This window comes from Rhinoderma darwinii, chromosome 1 (genome assembly GCF_050947455.1).
Source record: "Rhinoderma darwinii isolate aRhiDar2 chromosome 1, aRhiDar2.hap1, whole genome shotgun sequence".
Lineage (NCBI taxonomy): Eukaryota > Metazoa > Chordata > Amphibia > Anura > Rhinodermatidae > Rhinoderma > Rhinoderma darwinii.
Window position 1 is genome coordinate 308208270 of NC_134687.1, and position 22329 is coordinate 308230598.

At 42.4% G+C, this 22329-nt stretch overlaps 1 protein-coding gene across 2 annotated transcripts in view; it reads left to right on the forward strand.

Moving 5' to 3' along the window:
* YJEFN3 (YjeF N-terminal domain containing 3) overlaps positions 1-22329 on the forward strand; it is a 196630-nt gene that overhangs the window by 66248 nt on the left and 108053 nt on the right. Inside the window, exon 1 of one of the 2 annotated variants that reach the window (XM_075851228.1) lies at positions 16126-16212. The exons of the other annotated variant lie outside the window; for it this stretch is intronic. Coding sequence (XP_075707343.1) covers positions 16193-16212 — 20 coding nt within the window. The 5' untranslated portion in view covers positions 16126-16192. Of the gene's footprint in view, positions 1-16125; positions 16213-22329 lie in introns of those variants that run through there. 2 annotated transcript variants of the gene reach the window in all.

Genomic DNA, 22329 nt, shown 5'->3' on the forward strand with positions numbered 1-22329 from the left:
CTATCTATCTATCTATCTATCCATCCATCCATCCATCCATCGTAGAACAAATGATAATCTTGTGATAAGTGAAAATCACATTGATCAGCAGAATGAACTGACTTAAAAAAAACACATGTAAAAAAAAAAGCAACAGCATATTGTTCATAAAAGACCATCTGGTTTAATTTGAAAGCTATCCTGGACAAATAGAACATGTACTATACATAGAAAAAAGGAGAGGAAGCCTCCAGCTCACCTGATACGTAGCTTTGTATCATTGACAGCGCACGGATCCTCGTGTCGGCACACGATGGGTGAACAGCAATGAAAATCGCCAACTGAGCATTGGACCATTGGTCTCAGACTCTTCCCTCTGTATCTGCGAATGATCATAAAGAAATACTATCTGCTCTGACAGTTCCCTTAATATCTACAAGAGACAGAATTATTCAAGTAAAATGTTTCCATCAAATTTATTACACTCCTTCCAAATTATTCAGAATGGGACGTATACCTACTCCTGTTTGCCCACGTTGCCAGGGATCCGATGGCTCCTTCCTGCATATGTTCTGGAAATGTCCAATTATTAATAAATTCTGGGCTGAAGTACTTGAGTTTCTTGAGCTTAAACTAGGACTCCCTTGTAAACTTGACCCTAGAACTTGTCTCCTATTGCTGGTGGAAGAAACTATACCTACTGTGTCTGTCAGATCTCTCATGACACTACTATTAATTAATGCCAAAAAAAAACCCCGTATACTTCTGCACTGGAAACATCCTAAGGTTCCTACATTATCTGCTGGTTAGCTCTACCCTGCCATTCTTTAAACTCACATATGAAGCTCGTGGATGTCCTGACAAATTTCGGAAAATATGGAACTCTTGGGTGGCCAGCCCTCATACTAGCTCTTAAATTGATATTCTCCAAAATATCTAGACCTGGACTCTGCGGACGTCTCTTTGTGTTCCCCACTCCTCTACTGCACATCTCAAATGACGGGTATTCATCAAGCTTTTTTCTATATTTTTCTGCCAATAAGGAAAGGCTGTTTGTTAAGGTTTTTCTTTATTTTTATTATTATTATTTATGCATATTGATGTGTCCAACACTGTTTTGTATGTTTTAATTAATAACTGACCTTATAAGATTGGTACTATTGGTACTATCTCTTCTATGTATTATTCAGGCTTTTCTGCCTTTATACTTGTACCGCTGCTTGTTATGAGGTCTTAATAAAATTACTTTAAAAAAAAAAAAGAACGTTGCCAACTGGACCCTATAACTACAGTGTTTGGTATCTCAGTAGGAAACTATGGCTTTGTAATGTAGCTGGTGTTTCGCGATACATTTTACAATTAGACGTGGGTCCTTTATTTTCTAACTATTCCTGGCAACAATTAATAAATCGTCACAGAAGATTCGCTTTTTTGAAAAATTTAAAAAAGTATTAAAATGGTTTTCTGTAAAATCAATAATATTTTAACATGTCTTAAAATGACCATCTATTACTAAACTGCATGAGCGGCCATGTAAAGCATATCTTTAAATGGAATGTGCTTATTTAAACATTTTGACATGTCATTAAGTCTAAGTATGTTGGTGGGGGTCCATGAACCCCTGATCCCCACCAGTCACTAGAACAAAGTTGCTTGGGGACTAGAGAAGTCCCTGACGTCACTATTCACATATGCACAGTGACATCCCCCAGTTCCAAGCCAGAACGCTTCTGATGCTCTGGCCGGGAACTCCATAGTTGAAAGCTCCTTACATCACTGTCCATATAGGGAAAGTGACATCAAGGGGCTCCTCCAGTAGTGTAATCCCCGGTCAGTGTGTTGCCGGTGCTCTGGCCGGGAATTACGGCATTTCAAAGCTCCTTACGTCACTGTCCATATATGGACAGTGGTGTCAGGGGCTCCTTCAGGATTGGAATCCTCGGCCAAAGTATCGCTGATGCTCTGGCATCTCAAAGCTTCTAACGTCACTCTCCATATATGGACAGCGATGTCGGGAGCTCCCCCAGGAGCGGAATCCCCGGCCAGAGCGTTGCCAATGATTTGGTCAGGGATTCCGGAATCTTAAAATTCTTAACGTCAATGTCCAAATATGGACAGTGATGTCAGGGGTTCCTCTAGGAGCGGAATTCCTTGCCAGAGCGTTGCTAAAGTCACTGTCTACTTGCAATGCTCTGGCCGGAGACTCCAGTAGCGATCTGCCAGGGAGTTTAGGCGACGTATCCCACAGTTTGCTTACACAGTGGGATACTTCACTGTCTTCCGTTGAAGGTATATGGAAAAAATGAGGCCCAATTGTTTCTTTTCTTTACAGGAATATTGGCATTTTTGTATTCATTTGTAGAATTCAAGTTCAGCCATATTAAATTGTCTCTTTTGAATTATCTTATCAGAAACCGAGGATCATCTGTTAATATGTCAGCGTGTTCTATCAATGACAAAATTACAGTTTTTCATCATTTTCAATGCCAATGTCGCAGTAAAAATCCTAAAGCAAAAGAGGATCCTTGGCTGTGTTCACACTAGACCACATATTAAACTGCAGTGAATGGAATTTTATTAAATCAGTTTCTCACAGTGCAGTTTACAACCATGCAATTTTCAGGAAACGCGGTGTTAAAAAAACAAAAACACAGTATTCCCTATTTGCTGTGTTTGTGTAAGATTTATGCAAATGCCAGTACATTATAGTGCAACATTTTTTTCAAAAGTTAAAATCTCCTGATAGGAATCAAAAAGTTAAGTTTGTTTTTTAAAATACACAACTCTAAATTATATTTACACCAAAATGATGGAAAATCTGCAAGTCATCTCACAAACAAAGCCTCATACAGCTACTTCAATTTAAGTCTGGTTGCACACAAGGGTATTGTGGTTGCATTTTTGCACGCGTTTTGCGGACAAAAATCCCGGCCTTGACTTTGAACTAATAGCATATGGACAGGGATTGTCCAGATTCGACAACCCTTGTAATCCCAAATATATCTTTGTCCTTCAAGGGTTGTCCAGTTTAAAAAAAACAAAAAAAACAACATTTTTATATTGGGGAATTCTGAGATCTGTGTTCAGGGTCCCAATTTCTTGGCCAGAGAAGAGAGCGGTTACAAAGAGAGTTTTTCCCTCTGGTGGACCTGTCCTGCATTACACCGACAGCCCACTGATATGTATAGCCACTGGGTAATGCTTTATTTACCACTGTAGTGGTGCTGCATGGGAATTGAACACTTACTGCCAGGCTTCCTCACTGATAACACTTTATCACTGGGATCACTGCAGGGGGACACTTTGTAATCTGCATATTGTCAAAGTACTCTTCTAACAAGGACCGGTTGTCCAAAGCTACGAACTCATTTTAGTGGCTAAGGCCCACATCTAATTGGGGAGACATTTCAAAAGAGTAGAACACCCAAGCAAGGAATGCACTAGGGCACAGTGGGGGTGGGGGGAATTTATCAACTCTTCGAACTCAGTTTTCTGGCGCCGAAAAGCCGCAAACGACTCAAAAGTCACAATTTACAAAGGAAAATGTCAAACAAGAGGGTGGAGCTTAGTGAAAGAGGCCGGATTCACTCAGGCTCTTACATCAGTCATACAAGGTCTTAAAGCCGGGCCTTATATACGACACAGCACACAACATCCTAATGCTCGATGTATACTGCATTGCATATATTGTCCTGAAACTGCTTGGCATTAGGATCCCGTATGGGCCGCGACCAGATGCGGGAGCCTAAGGATATCTGGGGGAAAAGCAAAGCCGTGATGTCATTATTTTTTTCATGGCGGGGAGGGGAGCAGGAGAAGAGGAATGGGGCCCGGCAATGCGATTGCTACGCTACAATTGTGGCACACAGACAGCCGATAGATGCAACACATTTCTAAAGAGATTTTCGCCTCTTAATAAATGTGTTGCATCTTGCTCCTGCGAACTGTATATTAAAGGAACAGTGTCATCACAATTTTTTTTTTAATATGTTAAAGATGTTAGTGCTTTATTAAAAACGTTTATATTTATTTGTGTGTTTGTGTTTTACTTTTTCTTATTTTTACACTTTTTCTTCCCTATGGGGGCTGCCATTTTTTTTTCCATTTCTGTATGTGTCGATTAACGACACATACAGACATGGAATACGGCAGCCACAGTCCCATAGGGACTGCGAACGGGGCCCGTTCCATCCACTAACATGTACGCCGTCTGTGTGGGAACGGCGCATGCGCCGCTCCCACACAGTCCAATTTGAAATTGGCGCCGTCCGGCGCCATTTTCCTGTGGACTGGAAGTCGCGGCCGGACAGTAAGATTACTACTTCCGGTCGCGGCTTCCGGACTTGTGCACTTGGACCAGCGGCAGCAGACGGAGCAGACGGGCCGGAGGAAGCCGCGGCGGCAGGAGCAGGTAAGAGATATCTATGTATGTTTGTGTTTCAGTGTGTACTTACTACTGTATGTAAACCTACTACACTGTGTGTTAGCTCAAAAAATGGCGACACAGTGTAGGAGGTTAGACCGTTCAAACCCCTCGTTTATCCCGGCACTAGCCAGGATAAAGGAGGGGGGGATGCTGTGAGCTCACTAGAGCGAGGGCTTTTTACCCAATTTTGCAATGCTGCAATTTTGGGAATAGCTCCATCTAGTGACCAGCAATGGGAAATATTATAAATTAGAATTAATTTATCATATTTCCTGACTCGTGAAAAAAATAAAAAAAATTTGAACAATGTTTAATCACCTACACACTAAATGTTTAATTAAAAAAAACAAAACATGTTTTTCTGGCAACACATTCCCTTTAAGCATAGCGTATGAGCCACCAGTCTTAATAAATCTCCCCCAGTGGGTTTAGGAGCATACATCCAGCTCCGGGGCTTATAGCTTATAATCTCTGCATTGCATAAGCCAAATGTAGCGTCCACGGCTGCGGACCGTCAGGATTAGTCACCCCCGATGTCAGAAGCCATGCATCTGTGAGCGCTGGCCCGCATCTCCTCCCCAGGAGACGCCAGCGCTCACTTCCGCTCCGTTCTGCCGTGTCCCGTAAAGGGCCAGCGCGCACACATGAAAATAATCATCAATTAACCCATGATCACCCTGGACTATAAGAAGGGCTCTGCCCTTTTACTCATTGCCTGAGCGTTGTTGTGTTTACCCATGTTAGTCTTGCAAATGGTCCCTTAGTGTTATCCTGTTCCCAGTGTTCCTGTACCTGCTACCTGTATCCCGTGCTACCGATGTTCCTGTGCCTTAGAAAATGGGAGTCGTGTTGTGCCATCGGTCACGCCTACTGTGTTACACCACGCCTGGTGTCTGCTGCCAAGGTCCCATCTGAGCCTAGCCATTACTACTGTCTGAACTGCTACAGCTACCCTTTGTGCTTGGACTATATAGACATTGACTTGGTACACTGTTTGGCCAGCTGCTATCCCGCTACGGTGGTACAGCCCAGTGGGTCCACATACCCACAGATCATAACACCAAAACATTGTCCCAGTTGTAGGCTCTGTTCTTACTGTCAGTTATTCTGGGTTTTACACTGGATTCATTGCAGAGGCATAAATTTTATATATATATATATATCTATATATATATATATATATATATATATATATCTATAGCTATATATATATATATATATATATATATATATCTAAGAAGAAAATTCAGCAGCACTCCGATGATCAAGGTGAAAAAAGTGAAGTTTATTGTGCCAACAAGGCAAATGCAACGTTTCTGTCCCACCTTGGGACCTTTCCCAAGGTGGGACAGAAACGTTGCATTTGCCTTGTTGGCACAATAAACTTCACTTTTTTCACCTTGATCATCGGAGTGCTGCTGAATTTTCTTCTTGGATATGTGTATGGTCTTTGGATCGGGACTATCAGCTGGCACCCTTCATTACTTGATCTCGTTTTTGGAAACAGAGTGCTGCCGTCTTTCTACTGGTGTATATATATATCTCTATATATATATATATATAGATATATATATCTATAGCTATATATATATATATATATATATATATATATATATATATATATATATATATATATATATATAGGTATATATATATATATATATATAGTTATATATATATTGAAATATATGTATATATGTACATTACTTTATTACGTGACATTGTCTCATTAGAGTTGGCACCCTCATACAAGTTACAATGTCCAATTATTACCTAGCCTAAAAATGCAAGGAATTCTAGGAATAGTGTCAGTGTTAATGGTCTGACCTGGATTTCCCTGTCCTCCTTCTCGCCTTCTGAGGTCTTGCAGCTGCAACAATGTATGATCAGCTGTCACTTCGGGGATGCACTGCAACCGCTCAATTTTCAGCACTGTTGCCTTCGCTAAAGATAGATAGCAGTTTTATATAAATATATTTCCACATCTGCATCACTCATCATTTCTGCGCTCATAGCCGGCAGTAAGGCTCTTCTCCCAATAATTTACTTTTGAAGTAGGATAGAAAATCATGAAGAACAAAATCAAATATAGCTTTAGGGATGGTGAGGATGACCCATTCACTTAGTTACTGTGAGACACCTCAGGGGGAGCTTTCTCCTCCTAGTTCTTCTACTGCCGTCTGCTTGAATGTGTGCGGTAATTACATATGTTACCATGGAAACCACCTCAGTGGTACCCAGAGTTGGAGGAAACATCTCTTAAAATGTAAAGGTTGAGATGGGATGAACATTGCGTGTTGGAGGGGGTCACATGATCACTCATATTATTTAGATACTGAGCAGCTGTCACCTACCTAAGCAGAGGTCTCTTATTGGGCTTCATTAGAGACTAGTCAGCATTTTTCACACATAACATCTGTCAGTTTATGTATTCTCGCTGCTTCCCCCGACTGTAAAGAATATAGCGAATGTATATTACTATTTTTATATCTGACAGTATTGGGTAATGTTATGGAAAGCCAGACATATATTGAGAATGAACGACTTATCAGTGGCTTTGAAGGAGTTGTTATTCCACTTTATATGCTTAATAGAGAGAGCAATTTTGCCTGGGTAAAGTCAGTAAAGAGGTGATATATCCATAAGTGGCTCAGAGGAAAATATTTAATAATGTCACAGCAGATCTGGAGTTAATGCAACGGTTTAGCATGGAGCAGCACAATGAAATGTTTTACTTAAAGTGCGAATAACGACTTATTACTAAAGCTTAGAACAGTGTAAACCTATTAAGTCAGACATCTCTGGTTGGTTATATTACTCTGTTGGATGGGTGTCAAGCTTGTTTAGATACTGAATGCTTGCTAGAATTCCCATACACTTATTCTTCACCAGAGTATGCATATTAAACAGGATTCTCTCCCTATAAATACACTTGGGAGGCTGGACCCCTCCTTAACTGCTTACATGCAGAGCCTTGTCTCTCAGTCGGAGATGGCTGAATGGAAGTTGCTTCCGCTCCTCATCCATTGCTGTGTGATGTCTGGAAATTGAATATATAATTAAGGCATCTTCCCCTCTCTCTACGTGCATGTATCTTATTAGAAGGATTGCCGTTTCATGGCACCTGCTCTCTGATCTAACATTTCTGAGACTAGCTAAGTCCGTGGGCTTTATTTAGAAGTGTAATGAACCTCTGGAAACAACCCAAATGAAGGAGATTATTTCTATTTTTGAAATAGTACTTATAATGTAAATTATTACAGTGCCACCTTACAGCTCTACAAGCTTTCAGCCGAAATTAACAGATTGTGCTTCATCAAGTGGCTAATAAGCAGAAGCTAATTGTCCAAAGCATATAACATTTAGGTCAATGGTGCAGAAGCATTCAATGATAAAAGGGAATTTTAGCAGTTAGGGAGCTTATGCCCGCAACAACGTAGAATAGTGCAATGATACCCGGACCATGAGCTCTAGTTAAATGGGAGATGACATGTGTGATATGGCAAAGTGAGTATAGGAGAAAAGTAGGGCAGGGATAATTTAATGGGGGACCTACCAAATGACTGTATCGGAGGATTATTGATAGAGGAGAAGAATACTTAAAGGGAACCGGTCACCAGCATTTCATCTATTAAACCAGTAATAACTAAAGTGAGTGAAAATTCATTTTCATGTAACCTATAATTGTCTTCTTAGTCGGTTCTATACCTTTTAGTATTCCATTTTTTAGTGTTCCTGTACCATATGCTAATGAGCATAAAAGAGTCATATCTTCGTTTGAAAAGAGTCAAATCTTCATTCCTCAAGCCTTTCCGAGTTAACCCACCTCCTTAGGCCGGGTTCCCACAGGTCGGATAAGCTGCATGAAAAAAAAATCACACAGCGTATCCGACCTGGAACCGCCACATCACCCTCCATCCGAAAAATCACACCCATTGTGGTGCGTTTTTTTTAGACTGAATTTCTGCTGTGGAAAGCAGCGCTTGGGAAAAAAAAAGTTTATATTTACCCCCTCCCTCTTCTCTGCGCGTAGTCCGGCCTCCTACGATGATTTTGCAAGCCATGTGATGCTGCAGCCTGTGATTGGCTGCAGCAGTCACATGGGATGAAACATCATCCCAGGAGGTCGGACTGCAGGAAGAAGGAGAGCGTTCTGGGTAAGTATGATTTTTTTTCAAAGGGGCTGCGATTTTTGTGGCATAATCGATGTGATTACGCCGCAAAAGTCGCAACACTTTGCTTTCTGTTGCAGGTTTTGCACCCCAATTGAATTCCATGGGGAAAACCCGCAACGCAGCATAAATTGACATGCAGCAGATTTAAATTTCGAAACCGCAGGTGAATTTATTAACTATTACGTAGCTTTTTTTCCTGCAGCGTGGGCATGAGATTTTCTAAATCTCATCCACTTTGCTGCTACTGTAAATGCTGCGGAATTTCTGCACACAATTCCGTTGCAGAAATTCTGCATTTACGCTACGTGGGAACCCGGCCTTACTTATGATTGACAGCTTCTTTCCTCCCCCCAACAACACACGAAAGCCTGAGCTTGTGCATTGATGTCCTGTTCTGGTACGCGCGCACAACGTTACACCATAGCGGTGCATGCGCAGTAACTAGATTTGAGGCCCGGATGTAACAGGGAAGGGTGTCGGATACATGACGGGCGCATGTGCATGATCTCAAACGAGATTACTGCATTCGGGGCAGGTCAGTTTTCGGCGGTGGGCGGGCATAAGAAGAGGAACGAACGAGACTGCCGGATTACTATAAAAGGTGCAAAAACTTTGCAGACTGTTATTTACGGTCAGTGGAGTTTATTAGAGGACATAACAGCAATGAACTTTTGACAGCAGCGGCCAGCGGGGGGTGAGTAGAGTTTAAAAGGTAAAATGCTGGTGACAGGTTCCCTTTAAGCTTTTGTAAGGAAGAAGATAGAAGTCATAGCAATTCAAGGAGCATTATATCAGAGAATGACTTATATCTAAGCATGGTTGGGTGTAGAATACTACAGTTTGAATAACAGCAACCTACGTTGCCAATGCTAGATATGAATAGTTGTGAGCTATAAGGATAATGGTAGGTGAGCAGTCAACTTTGAGGACTGGACGGAGCACCAGGAAACTGTTAGCTGCAGAAGTCCTATCAAGGGTTGTATTTGTTGATGCAGTCTTTTTCGGTATGTTTATAGTCTCCATTCTTTGGACATAAACAGATACAGTAGAGATGAGGCTTCGTTCACATCTGCGTTGGGGTCCCATTCTGATGTTCCGTCTGAGGTTTCCGTCAGAACGGGACCCTGAACAGACACAAACTGACAGGAACGGAAACCAGAGGTTTCCGTTTCCATCACCATTAATTTCAATGGTGACGGATCCGGTGCCCGTGGTTTCCGTTTGTGTCTGTTGTGCACCGGACCCGCCTTTTAGACTTAACGCAGCCATCTACCAGGATATTTTAGATCCCTTCATGCTTCCCTCTGCTGACAAGCTTTATGGAGATGCTGATTTCATTTTCCAGCAGGACTTGGCACCTGCCCACACTTCCAAAAGTATCAATACCTGGTTTAATAACCACAGTATCACTGTGCTTGATTGGCCAGCAAACTCGCCTGCCCTAAACTCCATAGAGAATCTATGGGGTATTGTCAAGAGGAAGATGAGACACCAGACCCAACAATGCAGATGAGCTGAGGGCCACTATCAAAGCAACCTGGGCTTCCATAACACCTCAGCAGTGCCACATGCGGAACTCCTCCATGCCACGCTGCATTGATGCAGTAATTCATGCAAAAGGAGCCCCGACCAAGTATTGAGTGCATATACTGTACATAATTTTCAGCAGGCCTACATTTCGGTTTTAATAATCATTTTTTAAATTGGGCTTATATAATATTCTAATTTTCTGAGAGATTACATTTTGGATTTTCATCAACTGTTAGCCATAATCATCAACATTAAAAGCAAAAAATTGCTGTAAATAGATCACTGTGTGTAATTAATCTGTATAATATATGAGTTTTACTTATTGAATTGATTTACTGAAATAAATTAAATTGTTGATTATATTCTAATTAATTGAGAAGGACATATGTATATAAATATATATATATATATATATATATATATACATATATATATAAAAATAATATATAATACTTGTGTGTGTGCGCCTATGTGGGTAAAGTTATCAGAGTGTGTTATCCGTGGTGTTACATAGGACTACAGGTGACATCTACTGCATTATCTGTACTCAGACTGTGTGTTATCTGTGGTGTGAACGAAGCCTTACCTGCAGTCCTATGTAACATCTGCATTGAGACTCCAACTTTCTATCAGGGGAACCCATGATCGGAATCCAAACTGAAACCATAGGTTTCCGTTTGCATAAGCATTAATTTCAATGGTGACAAAACTGGTGCAAATGGTTTCCATTTGTCACCATCATCAGTGGCGTAACTACCGCCGTAGCAGCCGCAGCGGCTGCTACGGGGCCTGCGGCTTGAGGGGGCCCGTTCCGCCAGCGACACGCCCCCCATATGCCCGGTGGCGCCGCTAGCAGCCGTTATGGCTATGGCTATGGGGCCCGCGCCGCCGAGCCTCCAACAAGTATGGTCCGGGCGACACAGGCCCTCTTATGCCTGTAGGCGTCGCTAGCATCGGAGGGGGCCCGGTGCTAGCGACAGCCAAATACATGCATTAGCATGTTCCGTGCTCGACCATTCAGCGCCTTACAATGACGCTGATTGGCTAGCGGCGCGGTGACGTCATCGCGCCGCTTTCAAGCTTTAAAGGCGCTGATTGATGGGTCAAGTCATTCTGCCCCGCCAGACAGCGTTATTGGACGATGCTCGTTCAGCTCCTGCAGACCCGCTCAGAAGACAGCAGCTCTGCATCGCCAGCGAACAGCATGAGAACGGGATTATGTGAGTATGTAACGTTTTTTTGTTTTTTTTGTCATAAAACTGTGAGTGGCATTATCTATAGTGGGGGCTCTATCTACAAGGGGTCGTCTATATGTGGGCCACTATATACAGGGGGGTCTATATATGGGGATGTGGGCCACTATATACAGGGGGTCTATATGTGGGCCACTATCTACAGGGGGGGTGTATATGTGGGGATGTGGGGCACTATCTACAGGGGGGTCTACATGTGGGGCACTATATGTGAGACACTATATAGGGGTGGGCTATATGTAGAGCACTATCTATAGGGGAGCTATTTTTAGCGTACTTTCTATACGGGTGGGCTATATGTGGGACACTATATACAGGGGTGGGTTACCTGTGGGGCACTGGCAACATGGTGGCTATATGTAGGGCACAGTCTACATGGGTGGGCTATATGTGGGACACTATATACAGGGGGAGCTATATGTGAGACTATCTACAGAGGTGGGCTATACGTGGAGCCCTATCTATAGGGGAAGCTATATGTAGGGCAGCACGGTGGCTCAGTGGTTGCACTATTGCCTTGCAGCTCTGGAGTCCATATGTGGGCACTATCTACAAAGGGCTGTATGGTGGGACACTATCTACAGGGGCTTCTATGTAGGTCACTATCTACAGAGGCTCTATGGGGGTCACTATCTACAGGGGGCTATGGGGGTACCATCTACAGGGGGCACGGTGTGTGTATGTGTGTGTGTGTGTGTGTGTGTGTGTGACAGTGTATGGTACTATTATAATCAGGGACACAGTGTATGGCGCTATTATAGATAGAGCAGCAGTGTATGGTGCTTTATTATATTTAGAGGTGTTGAGAATGTTAACTTTGTTTAAAGGTGCAAAAATTTTTTAAAAGTGAGAAGCTGAAGACATCTGAGCGGAAAACTGCAGAAATGGGTCATGGCCGGTAGAAATCCATCATAGATGTCTGGACTGGAGGGAGAAGAAAAGAACTCGAATCTGAGACGTCACTGGTGAGTCACTTAATGTAAATGTTTATTCCGCCTCTAATCAGTACTGTAGTCACTGTATGATCTGCAGCGAGATGATGGTGGTATGATTGTTTTTTGTGAAACAGCATCTCCCAGCATATCCTCACGATTGTTCGGGCCATGCCGGGAGCTGTAGTTTTACGCCGTACAAACCTATTCGGCAGGGGTTGCACTAAATTGGGCTGTATTTGTTCTGGTGTTGTATATATGTACTGACCTTTGCTCTGATGCTGTATGCAAGTACTGAGCTTGGTTCTGGGGCTGTATATACGTATGAGATTGGTTTTGGTGCTGTGTATATACACTACCGTTCAAAAGTTTAGGGTCACTTAGAAATTTCCTTATTTTTAAAAGAAAAGCACAGTTTTTTTCAATGAAGATAACATTAAATTAATCAAAAATACACTCTATACATTGTTAATGTGCTAAATGACTATTCTAGCTGCAAACGTCTGGTTTTTAATGCAATATCTACATAGGTGTATAGAGGCCCATTTCCAACAACCATCACTCCAGTGTTCTAATGGTACATTGTGTTTGCTAACTGTGTTAGAAGGCTAATGGATGATTAGAAAACACTTGAAAACCCTTGTGCAATTATGTTAGCACCGCTGTAAACAGTTTTGCTGTTTAGAGGAGCTATAAAACTGACCTTCCTTTGAGCTAGTTGAGAATCTGGAGCATTACATTTGTGGGTTCGATTAAACTCTCAAAATGGCTAGAAAAAGAGAGCTTTCATGTGAAACTCGACAGTCGATTCTTGTTATTAGAAATGAAGGCTATTCCATGCGAGAAATTAGCAAGAAACTGAAGATTTCCTACAACGGGTGTGTACTACTCCCTTCAGAGGACAGCACAAACAGGCTCTAACCAGAGTAGAAAGACAAGTGGGAGGCCCCGCTGCACAACTGAGCAACAAGACAAGTACATTAGAGTCTCTAGTTTGAGAAATAGACGCCTCGCAGGTCCTCAACTGGCAGCTTCATTAAATAGTACCCGCAAAACGCCAGTGTCAACGTCTACAGTGAAGAGGCGACTCCGGGATGCTGGCCTTCAGGGCAGTGTGGCAAAGAAAAAGCCATATCTGAGACTGGCTAATAAAAGGAAAAGATTAATATGGGCAAAAGCACACAGACATTGGACAGAGGAAGATTGGAAAAAAGTGTTATGGACAGACGAATCGAAGTTTGAGTTGTTTGGATCACACAGAAGAACATTTGTGAGACGCAGAACAACTGAAAAGATGCTGGAAGAGTGCCTGACGCCATCTGTCAAGCATTGTGGAGGTAATGTGATGGTCTGGGGTTGCTTTGGTGCTGGTAAAGTGGGAGATTTGTACATGGTAAAAGGGATTTTGAATAAGGAAGGCTATCACTCCATTTTGCAACGCCATGCCATACCCTGTGGACAGCGCTTGATTGGAGCCAATTTCATCCTACAACAGGACAATGACCCAAAGCACACCTCCAAATTATGCAAGAACTATTTAGGGAAGAAGCAGGCAGCTGGTATTCTATCTGTAATGGAGTGGCCAGCGTAGTCACCAGATCTCAACCCCATAGAGCTGTTGTGGGAGCAGCTTGACCGTATGGTACGCAAGAAGTGCCCATCAAGCCAATCCAACTTGTGGGAGGGCCTTCTGGAAGCATGGGGTGAAATTTCTCCCGATTACCTCAGCAAATTAACAGCTAGAATGCCAAAGGTCTGCAATGCTGTAATTGCTGCAAATGGAGCATTCTTTGACGAAAGCAAAGTTTGAAGGAGAAAATTATTATTTCAAATAAAAATCATTATTTCTAACCTTGTCAATGTCTTGACTATATTTTCTAGTCATTTTACAACTCATTTGATAACTATAAGTGTGAGTTTTCATGGAAAACACAAAATTGTCTGGGTGACCCCAAACTTTTGAACGGTAGTGTATAAGCCTTGTAACATCATAGAAAAATAAAAGGATGTTCAAAAAACAATGCCAATCTAAAGTAGACATATGGCAAATGTTCGCTAGTAACTATTTTGTGTGGTATAACTATCTGTCTTACAAGCAGATACATTTGAATTTAGAAAATGCTAATTTTTTGCAACTTTTCTCTAAATTTTGGTGTTTTTCACACAAAAATATTGAATATATCGACCAAATTTTTTCACTAACTTAAAGTACAATATGTCACGAGAAAACAAACTCAGAATCGCTTGGATAGGTGAAAGCATTCCCAAGTTATTACCACATATAGTAACACACGTCAGATTTAAAAAATAAGGCTCTGTCATATGGTCCAAAAGTGGCTGCGTCCTTAAGGGGTTAAATGAGCTCTCTGAAACTGCCCTTGATTAAGGTTTTCATTTCACTTAGGCCTCATTTACACGAGCGTGTGCGTTTTGCGCGCGCAAAAAACGCTGCGTTTTGCGCGCGCAAAAGGCACTTGGCAGCTCCGTGTGTCATCCGTGTATGATGCGCGGCTGCGTGATTTTCGCGCAGCCGCCATCATAGAGATGAGGCTAGTCGACGCCCGTCACTGTCCAAGGTGCTGAAAGAGCTAACTGATCGGCAGTAACTCTTTCAGCACCCTCGACAGTGAATGCCGATCACAATATACACCAACCTGTGAATAAAAAAAGACTTTCATACTTACCAAGAACTTCCTGCTTCCCCCAGTCCGGGCTCCCGGCCGTTGCCTTGGTGACGCGTCCCTCTCTTGTCATCCGGCCCCACCTCCCTGGATGACGCCGCAGTCCATGAGACCGCTGCAGCCTGTGATTGGCTGCAGCCTGTGCTTGGCCTGTGATTGGCTGCAGCTGTCACTTTGACTGAACTGTCATCCCGGGAGGTCGGACCGGAGTTATCGGTAAGTCAGAACGTCTTTTTTTTTTTACAGGTTCATGGATTTTCGGAGCGGAAGTCACTGTCCATGGTGCTGAACCAGTTTAACGCTTTCAGCACCGTGGACAGTGACTGTCTCCTGACGTCGCGTACCCGAACATTTTTTACCGGTTTCGGTCAAAACGAGTTTGGCCGAACCCGGTGAAGTTCGGTGCGCTCATCTCGAATTTGACACTCCGTTTGGATGTTTGTAAACAGAAAAGCACGTGGTGCTTTTCTGTTTACATTCAGGAGTTTGACAGCTCTTGCGCGAATCACGCAGTTCGCACGGAAGTGCTTCCGTGCGGCATGCGTGGTTTTCACGCACCCATTGACTTCAATGGGTGCGTGAGTGCGCGAAAAACGCACGATTATAGAACATGTCGTGAGTTTTTTTCTGCGCACACGCGCTGAGCGCAATTCACGCATCGTCTAAACTGCCCCATTGACTAATATAGGTGCGTACGACATGCGTGCAAAGCACGCGCGTCGCACGCGCGTATAATACGTTCGTGTAAATGAGGCCTAACAAAAAGTAATTTACATTCTTTATTTTAATGATTATTCTTTATATAAATACATATATATATATATATATATATATATATATATATATATATATATATATATGTATATATACAATATTACATATTATATGTATCATTGCCAGATACTAAATTTCAGCCAGTTAATATTTTTCTTTTATGCATACCCAGCTTTGTATCTGACTTTACGTGCTTCAAAGAATATTCATTTATTTTTATGAGCATTTAAATGTTGCACAACAACATACTTTACCACTACTCCGCCCAGGTTTTCTCATACAATTTGCCCTCCACCACAATCACTTACCTTCATTCTGTTGTTCGTCTGACTTCATCCAAGGATTTTTTTTGTTGCGTAGTTTCCCAGCTCAACTTGTCCGTCTCTTAACACCTGATTTGTGTTGCTATGACGCCAGGGACGCTCTTCCGTAGCCGCAACCCATGAATGCACGCTTCGCACGGTATGCAATAATTTGTACATTTTATTTATATTTTTATTGGCACCTCTGTTCTCATTAGCTTTATAGAATATATTTTTTCTAAATAACACTGACTTATTCTGTCTTCAGCTAAACTTTTTCATATGACTGATACACCTTCACATGTTTTATAATGGTGTCGGCTTTTTATCAGTTTAGCCTTTTAAACATCGGCAGATTTTTTTATTTATTACATCTTTCTAAATCTCACTATTATCCTTTTAATTATATTGTTTCTCATATTTTAATTATTGTCTCATGCTTTTTTTCTTTTTTTTTCATGTCTAATTGTATTTTACTTTTCATTTCACTTTTCTGCTCAACATTACGTCACAGCTGTTGCGGTTTTCAAACTGTTTGGCGTTTTTTCCGTCACAGTGTGTTTTGTAATTGTGCTGTCAACCATTATATAAACCAGTGTTTTGGTTAACTCACTTGCATTTGACCTGATGAATACGCCGGTTCGGCGTAGAAACGCATAGTCTGTTCATTAAACTAAGTATTCTTCTATCAATTGGACTTTGTTCTTTTGGATGTTAGCAGCACTATCTTGAGGTTCACCTTTTTTCCATATACCTAAGCTTCGTTCAGCGGTTACCCTGCCCAGGTGACCGATCATTGAACCAAGCTGCAGCTTCATCCCATACATTCTGTTTTCACCATTGTTGTGTTTGTTGCAGCACAACTTCAATAGGTGAGCAGTTATCATTACATGCTTATTGCTCTACCTGATTAATTTGTGACCTGGACCATGTGGCGCCTTGTTTTTTTTAAACTATCTTTCCAGGTTTAGATGACTTTTTGATAGTGACAGACTCAGCCAAGACATTAACACTCCATCTACAGTCAATATGCTCAACGCTGATAGATCTAGGGTGGAACATAAAGATAGAGAAGTCAAATTTAAAGCCGTCCAACAAGTGCATTTTTTTTTGGGATCCTCTTCGACTCCTCCAAACAAATGTCTTTTCTCCCTCAGGGAAAGATCCAACCATTGAGAGAGTCTCGGACCTCTTTCTAGATCAATCAACCTCTTTCAGAAGGGCTTTGTCTGTCCTTGGTCTTCTAACCTCCTGTATCCCAGCCAAAATGTGGATAGTTCAGGTCCAGACCTCTGCAGGGGGACATATTAGAGAAGTGGGACAAAAGCAAGTTCTCCTCAGATCACTCCCTACACTTTTCTTCAGTAGCCAGACTCTCGTTGAGGTGGTGGATAAATGTAGAGAATCTCAGGAAGAGTGTATCATGGGAAAGGTCTCCAACCCTGAACATAACAGATGCCAGTCCTTGGGGGTGGGGAGCCTGTGGCGAATCCTTCCACCTTCAGGGTCAGTGGGATCCTCAGACCTCCACAAGATCTTCCAACTACAGGGAACTGGGGGCAGTACTTCAAGCCACAAAAGGCACCATACCTATAGCCTCGGGGAAGAAGGTACATTTTTTTTCAGACAATACGACTACTGTGGCGTACATAAATCATCAGGGAGGTACAAGGTCAGGCCTTCTAATGAAATTATCCACAATGATTTTCTCACTAGCGGAGCTTCATCTATTGTCCCTTTCTGCAGACCACCTAAAGGGAAAGGACAATCAGGTAACAGACTTTTTAAACAGAAAGGAGTTGTTACAATAACAATGGTTCCTAAACCAGGAGGTTTTCCTAATGGTAGTTGCCAGGTGGGGGGATCCATCCATATATCTCTCTTTTTTTTTTTTTAAACAATTAAGTTTGTGGGGAAAACAGAAGGAAAGAAGGGAAGGGGAACAATGTAATAAAATCAGCAGTCCAGAGGATCAGTAAGATTTCCAGTAAACACAAATTACACATCATCAAGAGATTGACTTAACTGGTCAAGCAGGATAAGTAGATGGGGGGGAGGCGGGGAAGGCAGATAAGGGGGGGGGGGGAGAAAACAAAATAACTTTCAATTTTTATCTCGCTGTGCTTATGAAGAAAACAATGCAGATGAAACACTCACATTTGTTTTAAATTGTAAGCAATTCTCCAATTTGAAAAAGAAAAACATAAATGAGGGATGGAGGCGTCCGCGGGAACCAGCCCTCCGCACACATCCACCCCAAAAAAAACCATTGTAGCTATACAGGGACAGGGAGAAATAAGAAGGACATGAAGAAGAAGAAGCATGGCTCTCGCCCACACCAGACAACCACCGGGATCCTGACCACATCTTACATGGGTGCATTCCCCAGGAGCACCTGTTCGTGGAACCAGACCGTTGGTTCAAAGCATTTCCGTATTTGTATTTGAATGTTTTGTGGGAGTAATGCAATAAATGTTTCCCTTGTGCCAAAAATTTTTGGAGCTGTAATTCCTTATGGAGGGAGGCCTCAACCCAGTCCATTTTCAATAGATAGGATAATTTATCCAAGAATAATTTGAAAGGTGGGGGCTGATTAGCAAGCCAGGTTTGTAATATGGCTTTCGTCCCCGCCGCCGCCACATAATGCAACAATTTGTGTGCCCCGGGGGAACACCTGTGAACTTCAGGGTCCATGTACCCAAACACATCCCACAGTATCGTATCAGGGACAAAATTAGTGAGGTGAGTAGTAGTGAATGTGCGTATGCGAGACCAAAATGTACGAATGTGCGGGCACGACCACAAACAATGGTAGAGATTGGCTGCAGGTGCTTGACATTTGAAGCAACACGACGATTCATAGATACTAATCTTATACCCCACACTTGGAGTCAAATACGACCTGTGTGCAATCTTAAGTCGCATTTCCAGAAAACGGGCAGAGGGAAGAAGTTTATATGCCTGCTCTAGAGCCGCCAGTATCGTGGTAGGAGTTAGAGTCTGATCGTCACCCTGCAATTTAGTTAAAGGAGTCTGGGATTGTGAGTAATCAAGGGGAACATGAAGAAATTTATCGTTTCTAGATATTTGGCCCTTCGAGGAGTCGGGACTGGAAAATTTTAGGAGCAAATAAGGATTCCATTCCAGGTCTGGCAGTTACGGTAAAACCTTTTTTATATAACTGTCGACTTGAAGAAAACTAAAGTGATTGATGGGTAACTGGCGATATTTTTGGACGGAGTTCTGAAAGTGTAAGAGCCCTACGTTCGTCCTTATGTACAAGCTGTTTTAGGGAGGTGATTCCTAACGTGTGCCATGTATGGAAAATTGCCCATGAAAATGATTATTACAGATTAGTGGCAGGTGGAGAGATAACAGAGGAGAAAGCTGGTGATGTCGCCTGATTTTCTGCCAGTCCCGACAAAGCCCGTCCAGAAAATAATCTGGAATCCAGAGTGTACGAGGTATAATAAGAGGTGTTCCCAAGCCAGTCCGAGACATAACGGAACAAGGCCGCCAGGTTGTAATGTCGGGGAAATCAATGCCCCCATTGGCTATTGGTTGTTGTAAAATCTGGTAGGCTATGCGGGATCTCCCACCCCCCCCCCCCACAAATGTCCTGTATAAGTAGTTAATGCGTTTTTCATCTTTAGGGGTGAGATATATTGGAAGGGTATGGAAAATATATAGGAGACTTTCTACCAGGGAGAACTGGAAAGTGTTCAGATTCTTCTACCTCGACCCCAGGGACAATCCTGTTGCAGTAGATGCTATCTCCCAGTCCTGTAGTCCGGAACGGGGTTAGGCCCCCCCTCTGTCTACACCGCGTTCCAAATTATTATGCAAATGTTATTTTTCGCTGATTTTCCTAAATAGTCGATGCAAATGACAGTCAGTATAATCTTCAAGCCATCAACCGTTGGAGTATAATGCAAATGTTATTGAACAAATCTCCTAATGATAACAGATTTTTTTTTAGAAGTAAAAAACTCAAAATGCACAGTTTCAAATTATTATGCACAACAGAGATCAAAACATTTTAAAGGTTGTAAAGAGAACTAAAATGGTCATTTGTTGAATTTGCAGCATCTGGAGGTCATATTTACAGAAATCAAAAGCTCTTTCAATCAAAAAAAACTTAGCAGGCCAAGTTACATGTTAACATAGGAACCCTTCTTTGATATCACCTTCACAATTCTTGCATCCATTGAATTTGTGAGTATTTGGACAGTTTCTGCTTGAATATCTTTGCAGGATGTCACAATAGCCTCCCAGAGCTTCTATTTTTGATGTGAACTGCCTACCTCCCTCATAGATATTTTGCTTGAGGATGCTCCAAAGGTTCTAAATAGGGTTGAGGTCAGGGGAACATGGGGGCCACACGATGAGTTTCTTTCCTTTTATGCCCATAGCAGCCAATGACACAGAGGTATTCTTTGCAGCATGAAATGGTGCATTGTCATACATGAAGATAATTTTGCTACGGAAGGCACAGTTCTTCTTTTTGTACCACGGAAGAAAGTGGTCAGTCATAAACTCTACATACTTTGCAGAGGTCATTTTCACACCGTCAGGGAACCTAAAGGGGCCTACCAGCTCTCTCCCCATGATTCCAGCCCAAAACATGACTCCGCCACCTATTTGCTGACGTCGCAGCCTTGTTGGGACATGGTGGCCATTCACCAACCATCCACTACTCCATCCATCTGGACCATCCAGGGTTGCACGGCACTCATCAGTAAACAACACGGTTTTAAGATTAGTCTTCATGTATTTCTGAGCCCACTGCAACCGTTTCTGCTTGTGAGCATTGTTTAGGGGTGGCCGAATAATAGCTTTATGCACACTTGAAAACCTCTGGAGGATCCTACACCTTGAGGTTCGCAGGACTCCAGAGGCACCAGCGGCTTCAAATACCTGTTTGCTGCTTTGCAATGGCATTTTAGCAGCTGCTCTCCTAGTCCTATTAATTTGTCTGGCAGAAACCTTCTTCATTATGCCTTTATCTGAACGAACCCATCTGTGCTCTGAATCAGCCACAAATCTTTTCACAGTACGATGATCACGCCTGTTTTCTTGAAATATCCAATGTTTTCATACCTTGTCCAAGGTATTGCACCATTTCACGCTTTTCGGCAGCAGAGAGATCCTTTCTCTTTCCCATATTCCATATTGTTTGAAACCTGTGGCCTGCTTAATAATGTGGAACGTCCTTCTTAAGTAGTTTTCCTTTGATTGGGCACACCTGGCAAACTAATTATCACAGGTGTCTGAGATTGATTACAATGATCCAAAGAGCCCTAAGACACAATACCATCCATGAGTTTAACCCCTTAAGGACGCAGCCTAGTTTTGGCCTTAAAGAGGCTCTGTCACCAGATTTTGCAACCCCTATCTGCTATTGCAGCAGATAGGCGCTGCAATGTAGATTACAGTAACGTTTTTATTTTTAAAAACGAGCATTTTTGGCCAAGTTATGACCATTTTTGTATTTATGCAAATGAGGCTTGCAAAAGTCCAAGTGGGCGTGTTTAAAGTAAAAGTCCAACTGGGCGTGTATTATGTGCGTACATCGGGGCGTTTTTACTACTTTTACTAGCTGGGCGTTCTGACGAGAAGTATCATCCACTTCTCTTCAGAACGCCCAGCTTCTGGCAGTGCAGACACACAGCGTGTTCTCGAGAGATCACGCTGTGACATCACTCACTTCCTGCCCCAGGTCCTGCATCGTGTCGGCTACATTGGCACCAGAGGCTACAGTTGATTCTGCAGCAGCATCAGCGTTTGCAGGTAAGTAGCTACATAGACTTACCTGCAAACGCTGATGCTGCTGCAGAATCAACTGTAGCCTCTGGTGCCGATGTGTCCTCGCTCGTCCGACACGATGCAGGACCTGTGAGTGACGTCTGCACTGCCAGAAGCTGGGCGTTCTGAAGAGAAGTGGATGATACTTCTCGTCAGAACGCCCAGCTAGTAAAAGTAGTAAGAACGCCCCGATGTACGCACATAATACACGCCTAGTTGGACTTTTACTTTAAACACGCCCACTTGGACTTTTGCAAGCCACATTTGCATAAATACAAAAATGGTCATAACTTGGCCAAAAATGCTCGTTTTTTAAAAATAAAAACGTTACTGTAATCTACATTGCAGCGCCTATCTGCTGCAATAGCAGATAGTGGTTGCAAAATCTGGTGACAGAGCCTCTTTAAGGCTCAGAGCCCATTTTTCAAATCTGACATATTTCACTTTATATGGTAATAACGTCGGAATGCTT